At 38.8% G+C, this 7,414-nt stretch overlaps 1 protein-coding gene across 3 annotated transcripts in view; it reads left to right on the top strand.

Annotated features, from left to right (window-relative positions):
* Positions 1 to 2,060: 2,060 nt before the first annotated feature.
* Positions 2,061 to 7,414, top strand: part of ipo8 (importin 8) — a gene marked incomplete at its 3' end in the record, with an annotated part of 35,418 nt that continues 30,064 nt past the window's right edge. For all 3 annotated transcript variants that reach the window (XM_084050015.1, XM_084050014.1, XM_084050013.1), the window contains exon 1: positions 2,061 to 2,206. In XM_084050015.1, the coding sequence (XP_083906141.1) occupies positions 2,123 to 2,206 (84 nt within the window). In that variant the 5' untranslated portion in view covers positions 2,061 to 2,122. The remainder of the gene's footprint in view (positions 2,207 to 7,414) is intronic.

Raw genomic sequence — 7,414 nt, 5'->3', positions numbered from 1 at the left:
TCAAAATGTACTTAAAGTGCCAAAAGTAGAAAGTACTCATTATGTAGAATTTCTCAAATGTCTGAATAAAAGTGTAAACATCTTTTGAAAATAGCAGATCACAATCGTGATGTGTTGTGAGCTTGTAGATCAGCTATTTTCAAATGGCCGAAATATAAATAGGGTTGAAGTGGTTAAAATCTATAAAGTAACTAGTTTTCAAATAATTGTAGTGGAGTAAAAAGTACAATATTTGCCTCTGAGATGTAGTGGAGTAGAAGTAAAAGTAGTTAAAATCGGAAATACTACAGTAAAGTGGCGGCCATAGCTGAGTGGTTAGTGAGCCCGCCTAGGGAGCCAGAGGCCTTAATTGCCCCAGGTTCGATTCCAGGCCAGGCCAGCATATGTGTCGATGAAATGAAATTTGTCCCTGAGCAAGACTCTTAACCCCTAATTGCTCACAGGTTCTCATTGGAAACAAGACCGTAAGGACTTTCATGAACGACCTGTTAAAAGGAATTATCCTTAAGTAAAAATACCTCAGTCACAATGGTACTTAAGTACAGTACTTGAGTAAATGTACTTTGTTACTTTACACCACAGAGAGAGAGAGAGAGAGAGATAGAGAGAGAGTTAACTATGAATGATGGACTGGACATGATGAAGAAGAGAGATGCCGTAAAGTGAAGTCTAGTCTGTTTACTTTGGCTTTACGTCCGTCGTCTGCCGGTTGCCGGTAAAACGGGGCGGGGCCTCGGAAAAAAACAGCAGACATACAAGCCCACAGCACATAGCAGAGATGTTGTGCAGCGGGCTTATAGATCTGCTGCGATTCCACCGTCGTGCGGCGAAGCATAAATCAGGCAGTACATGTACAGCGTTGCCATGTCCGCTTTTTATAAGCGACTTTGTACTAGTTTTCTGTGAAGTTGCTTGTAAATAGTGTTGGGTAGTTGCTGTTTTTTGGGCTTGTTTCTATAGTGTAGTTGTTTATTTGGGCTTGTTTCTATAGTGTAGTTGTTTATTTGGGCTTGTTTCTAATGTGTAGTTGTTTATTTGGGCTTGTTTCTATAGTGTAGTTGTTTATTTGGGCTTGTTTCTAAAGTGTAGTTGTTTATTTGGGCTTGTTTCTATAGTGTAGTTGTTTATTTGGGCTTGTTTCTATAGTGTAGTTGTTTATTTGGCCTTGTTTCCTAAATGTTGTTTAAACCAGTGGTTCTCAAACATTTTCAATGCAAGGAGTCAGGACCCCCAAATTAATACGTATTTAGACTCAACCTCCTGAAAATATTTTGTGCTAGGGAAAAAATGTTTTTATTTGAAAATAGCCGTTGTTTAGTTTAGTGCTCATGTGGCCTATAACAGGGGTCTTCAACGTTTTCAGGCCAAGGACCCCCTATAGCTGAGAGAGAGATGAAGCAGGGACCCCCCTCTATATTGTATAAAATTGTGTTTCAGATCTAACTTTTTTTGTTTACTTGGTCTGCTCTTTTTTCCCCTCTACACCAAACACCTCTTTGCCAAGAAATAGCCGATCTACAAGCTCACAACTTGTAGATCTGCTATTTCTTGGCAAAGTTCTCCTTAGAAAAGGGGATGCCAGGGTTCAAGTGGTTAAGGTAAAATAAAAAATAATATCACACAAAGATTTGGCGGACCCCCTGTAGTAACTCTGAGGACCCCCTGTTGAAGACCCCATGGGGCCAGTTGCACCACCTCACACTAAGTTCAAACTTAGCCTAGTTATAGCTTAAACACATTCAATCCGGGAAAGTACCTCTGTCATTTTAGATTTCTTTGCTGTTCAAAAATATTTTATATTTTTGAATAGCCAAAGAAATCTAAAAATGACACAGATACTTTCCCAGCTAAAAGGGGTTAAATGTTTTTTTTTAAAGCCATTTAAGCCATAACTAGGCTAAGTTTGAACTTAGTGTGAGGTGGTGCAACTGGCCACTGCTGGCCTATAATATTCGCTTCTTTTGGGCTTGTTTTCATAGACATGGCTGCTCCGTGCTCATTTCTCTCGCAAGGATCTGGCAACACTGTACATGTATGTGTGATTGTGTGAGAAAAAGGAAGAGAGAGAACACACACAGGAGGAGAAAGAAAGCTGATCGTGGTATAAATCCAAAGCATCACAATGGATCCCAACAGGATCATACAGGCTCTGAAGGGCACGATCGACCCCAACCTGAGGATAGCGGCTGAGACCGAGCTCAATCAGGTGGGTTTCTGCAACAACAACAACAACAACAACAAAAAGTAGTTTGTTTTCTGCTTAGGTTCTATAGCATCCAATCCAACCCCCCATTTTCCTAGCTGTAGAATACAACTCTCGTAGACGTATTTATGATTCTGATGTTTTCAATCTACGAGAGTTGTAGGGTTCACCCCCCTTGGACACATGGACTTTCTGCACTATGCCCCGTAGACACTCCAAACATGTACAAATTGAAAATAAAGGTGCTTACCCCTAAGCCCAAAATGTTAACTACTTCTACGGGGTATTAGTTTAATGTAATAATCCATATCTTTCAATAAAGAAGTGTTTTAATGCCGTCTATGGCCGATTCTGTCGGAAGTTCCCAATGGGCGGTACTGACGGGGCGCATCTGGTGAAACCCGGAATTACACTAAATATAAACAGGAAGTAAACGAGGGTGAAAAAATGGCGTTCGGCCACAGACGGCATTAAAACACTTCTTTATTGAAAGATATGAATTATTACATTAAATTACTACCCCGTAGCGAGAGTTAACATTTGGAGCTTGGGGGTAAGCACCTTTATTTTCAATTTGTACATGTTTGGAGTATCTGAGGGGCATAGTGCAGAAAGTCCATGTCTCCATGGGGGGTGAACCCTACAACTCTCGTAGGTTGAAAACGTCAGAATCATAAATACGTCTACGAGGGTTGTATTCTACAGCTACCATTTCCCCTCAGATGATGCCCCCCCCCCCCCCCCCCCCCGGATGATGATGATGATGATGATGATGATGATAGGCCTTATATTTGTGTTCTTTTAGGGATAGATAGATTACAAAGCTTCCATTTGTAGGGTTACTATACAGACCAGGCCCGTCAATGGTTCCAGGTCGGTGCTAAAAAAGATGCTGCTTTGCTAATAGCTGTAGTTTGTGGCAACGTTTTCCATAACATACAAACACTGAGGATACCATTAGATCAGTGGTTTTCAACCTTTTTCGCGTCAAGGACCCCCAAATTGACACATATTAGCCCAGGGACCCCCATTTGAAAAGATATGCCAGGGACTCAACCATTTAGATTTATTTGGGCGTCCCAATCTACACTGTATCACCATCATCAGTGTTCATTTAACTCTGAGAGTGTACAAATCCATTTGTACACTCTCAGAGTTACAGACCTGTAAGGGTCCATTTGGTTGCTAACTATTCATTTGGCTGGGGTCCCCCTGGAACCCCCTCAAGGACCACTGGTGGTCCCCGGACCACTGGTTGAAAACCCCTGCATTAGCTGATGCATAACATGCATCACATCTCTTCATGGGATCCACACATAACATAATAAAATAAAAAAACAAAACAAGACAGACATGAATTTTCAAAACATTCTTAACATTAAATATTGTCAAAGTCACTCAGTTTCCAGTGTATATATACTATACTATCTACGACAGGGGTCTTCAACGTTTTCAGGCCAAGGACCCCCTAGCTGAGAGAGAGATGAAGCAGGGACCCCCTCTATATTGTATAAAATTGGGTTTCAGATAAACTTTTGCTGCTCTTTTTTCCCTCTGCACACCCATAACTCTTTGCCAAAAATAGCAGATCTACAAGCTCACAACGCCTCGCAGCATGAGGCGTTGTGAGCTTGTAGGCATGAGGCGTTGTGAGCTTGTAGATCTACTATTTTTGGCCAAAGCTCTCCTCAGAAAAGGGATACTAGGGTTCAAGTGGTTAATGTAAAACAAAATAATCATATCACACAAAGATTTGGGGGACCCGCTGTAGTCACTCTGAGGACCCCCTGTTGAAGACCCCTGATCTACGATATTATGCAAATGTCAAAATCAATTATATATATCTATGATAGTCTTCTTGATCCGAGGCTAGAACAACAACACCACCACACCATTGTGTTTGTTTGTTTGTTGTGACAGACTATTGGGCAACACTGCCTATTATTATAGTCCCTTGACTCCCTTCACAGTGTTGTACAAAAATCAGTGGAGGAAAAAGTACTCCATTTCTTTTTTACTTAAGTAAAAGTATCTTTACTGCAATGTAGAAATACTCTTGTTAGGGCACGGTCACACAGCACTTGTATTAACTTTTTATTTATTATTTACTCAGTATGCAGAATGTCCCATTTCACAAGTTTTCAAATGTATAAATTGCATTAAAATATTTTGAAAATAGCAGATCTACAAGCTCACAATGTGAGCAAATGGCCGAAATGTACATAGAGCTGAAGTGATTATTGTATGTTTTGTGATAATAATCAAAATAATCTAACTATCTAAAATCTAACTAGTAAAGTAACTAGTAACTAAAGCTGTCAAATAATTGTTGTGGAGTATTTATAATATTTGCCTCTGAGATGTAGTGGAGTAGAAGAAAAAGTACAGAAAATTTGAAATACTCCAGTACAGTAAAAAAAAAAAAAAAAAAAAAAATGTACTTAAGTACACTACTTGAGTAAATGTACTTAGTTACTTTACACCTCTGGAAAAGGGATTTTAATCTAGTTTTCTTTTTTTTCGGGCCAGGTTGCATGCAAATTGCTCCTCTGAAAGTTTTCAAGTTTGTGTTAATGTTAAATATGGGATTTTACCAGAGCATCGTTTTCACGAAGGCTTTAAACATTTCTAGTTAAATGAACAAAGCTGCATATTGGCGTCAATGGAGAGCATACAATACAAAGTGATGCAGCCAAGAGGAATCTGTGTGATTTAAAATGCAGTGCCACTCAGTTTAAGTAGGAATGCTGACTGACACTTACCATCGCTGACAGATTGGCATACATAGGCAGTGGTGTAAAGTAACTAAGTACATTTACTCAAGTACTGTACTTACGGTAAATAACATTTTTACTTTACTGGAGTGTTTCCAATTTTCTGTACTTTTACTTATACTCCACTACATCTCAGAGGCAAATATTGCACTACAATGATTTGACAACTTAGTTACTTTGTAGATTTTGATTATTATTACAAAACATACATTAACCACTTCAGCCCTATATAAACTTTGGCTATTTGAAAATAGCAGATCTACAAGCTCACAATGCGTTGCATAGAAGATTTGTATGCGTTACATTTGAAAACTTGTGAAACAGGACATTCTGCATAATGAGTACTACTTTTGGTATACATTAAGTACGTTTTGATACCAATACTTTTGTACTTTTACTCAAGTAAAATTTTAATTCCGGACTTACACTTGTAACAGAGTAATTCTACATTGCAGTATTGATACTTTTACTTAAGTAAAAAATGTGAGTACTTTTTCCACCACTGCTGACAAATCACATTGCTGACAGATTGGCATACATACTGTAGGCCTACAGAGATCAGTTCATGCCTGTTGTCATGGTAACCCATTAAGACCTGAAGCCGATTCTACAAATGTCTTCTAAATCCCAACAGTTTTCTGATAAAAACGTATGTTTCTATATCAGTGGTGCTCAAAAATGTTCATGTCAAGAACCCCCAAACTGATATGTGTTTGGCCGCCGACCCCCATCTCAAAATAGTTTGTTCCAGGGACCCCCAGAAGCAAAGATTTTAGTTAAAAATGTTCGCTTTAAAAAAAAATGTATTCAAAGATTTGCACACATTTTCTCGATTTCTCAAAAATAGCCAAAGTGTAAACAAATGTCAAGGATGTTTTTATCATATTTATTATATTTTTTTAAATGTTTCTTATTTATTCTGAAATGAAGACATCTAGGGAATATTACCCAATATTATTTTAGACTGATAAAATAACTCACTAAGAATTGAAGATGTACTTACAGATAGGCCTGTCACAATTATTGCATAATCGATCGCCTGATCACAATCATTTGAAATAATCGCAATTCTTTTTTGCAGGATCGTCATAATAATTTTTCCATGTTAAAAATGTTCATATATTTTCAAACATTTAAAAAAAATAGTGGCAATAGCCGATCTACAAGCACACAACTTGTGCTTGTCTTCTTCTTCTTTGGCTAATTCCCATTGCGGTCGCCACAGCGGATCATTAGTTTACATCCCTCGGTCGGTAGCGCTGTCGCCTCACAGCGAGAAGGTCGACACTGGGGGCGCTGGGGGCGTGTCTTCTCCTCCTCGTCATCAGTGCCCATACCCTAGGTGGGGTTGGCGAAAGGGCCTACTCTGTGTGGAGTTTGCATGTTCTCCCCGTGTTTCCTACGGTACCATCTCAACCTCGCCTCTCTTGTTTTATTCCCCAAAACCTTCTAACCTGGGCTGATCCCCAAACCTCAAAACTTGCTCTTGTAGATCTGACTATTTCCACTATTAATGTTTTTTTTTTAAAAGTATAACGCAGGGGAAGGCAACCTTAGGCACGGGTGCCAAAAATGGCACAGGGGAGGGTAATCACTGTCACACTGGGATGAGTGTGAGAGAGAGGATATGTCATTTAAAATATATAAAATACATTTTGTTGTCAATTCAGTTAAGTCCCCTCGCATCTGTATGCACACATAATTCTACGTTCATTCAAACTCTGAACTCTGACTGGTGCATACGACGGGGAGGGAGTCTGGGAGATAGATAGGTGGGTTATTGTCTAATGATCATTACAATGTCTTGGTGTGAAAGAAAATATTTCAAAAGAAGAAGAAAAAGGGAACAAAACAAAAATAAAGGTAGTTGTGTATATGGCGTGGACAATCAAAATCTGCTGGAAATGTTTGTATTACTGACTATCAAGAAAATAAAAACATGGCACTTTTTGGCTGCACATGGCACAGCCAAAAAGGTTGCCGACCCCTGGTATAAAGTGATTAAATATGGATGCTATTTGTCATATCTGCCCTATGCAACCTTTGTTCACTAAACCCTAAAAGCCAGACATAAATATAATGTTTATTCATAATGTTCCATTGTTCAATAACAGAAACACAAATGAACCCATTAAGACCTGGAACGCATCTGTGTCACTTTAGATTTCTTTGGCTATTCAAAAATAGCAGATATACAAGCTCATAGCGCGGCACCGAGTGCCACGCTATGAGCTTGTAGATCTGCTATTTTTGAAAAATCTTGAAACAAATGTATTTATTTTTTTTTCCAAAAACAGTTAGGATTTAGATTTTTTTTTAAAGAATCGCCCCAGGTCTTAATGGGTTAAATCATTAATCACAATTATTTGAGTCACAATTAATGGTTAGTAAAATGTCATAATGGTGACGGCCCTAACCACAGAATTCTATGCGTGTG

This window comes from Gymnoscopelus microlampas (genome assembly GCF_963454915.1).
Source record: "Gymnoscopelus microlampas genome assembly, chromosome: 23".
NCBI lineage: Eukaryota > Metazoa > Chordata > Actinopteri > Myctophiformes > Myctophidae > Gymnoscopelus > Gymnoscopelus microlampas.
This window is presented reverse-complemented; position numbering and strand designations above follow the sequence as displayed.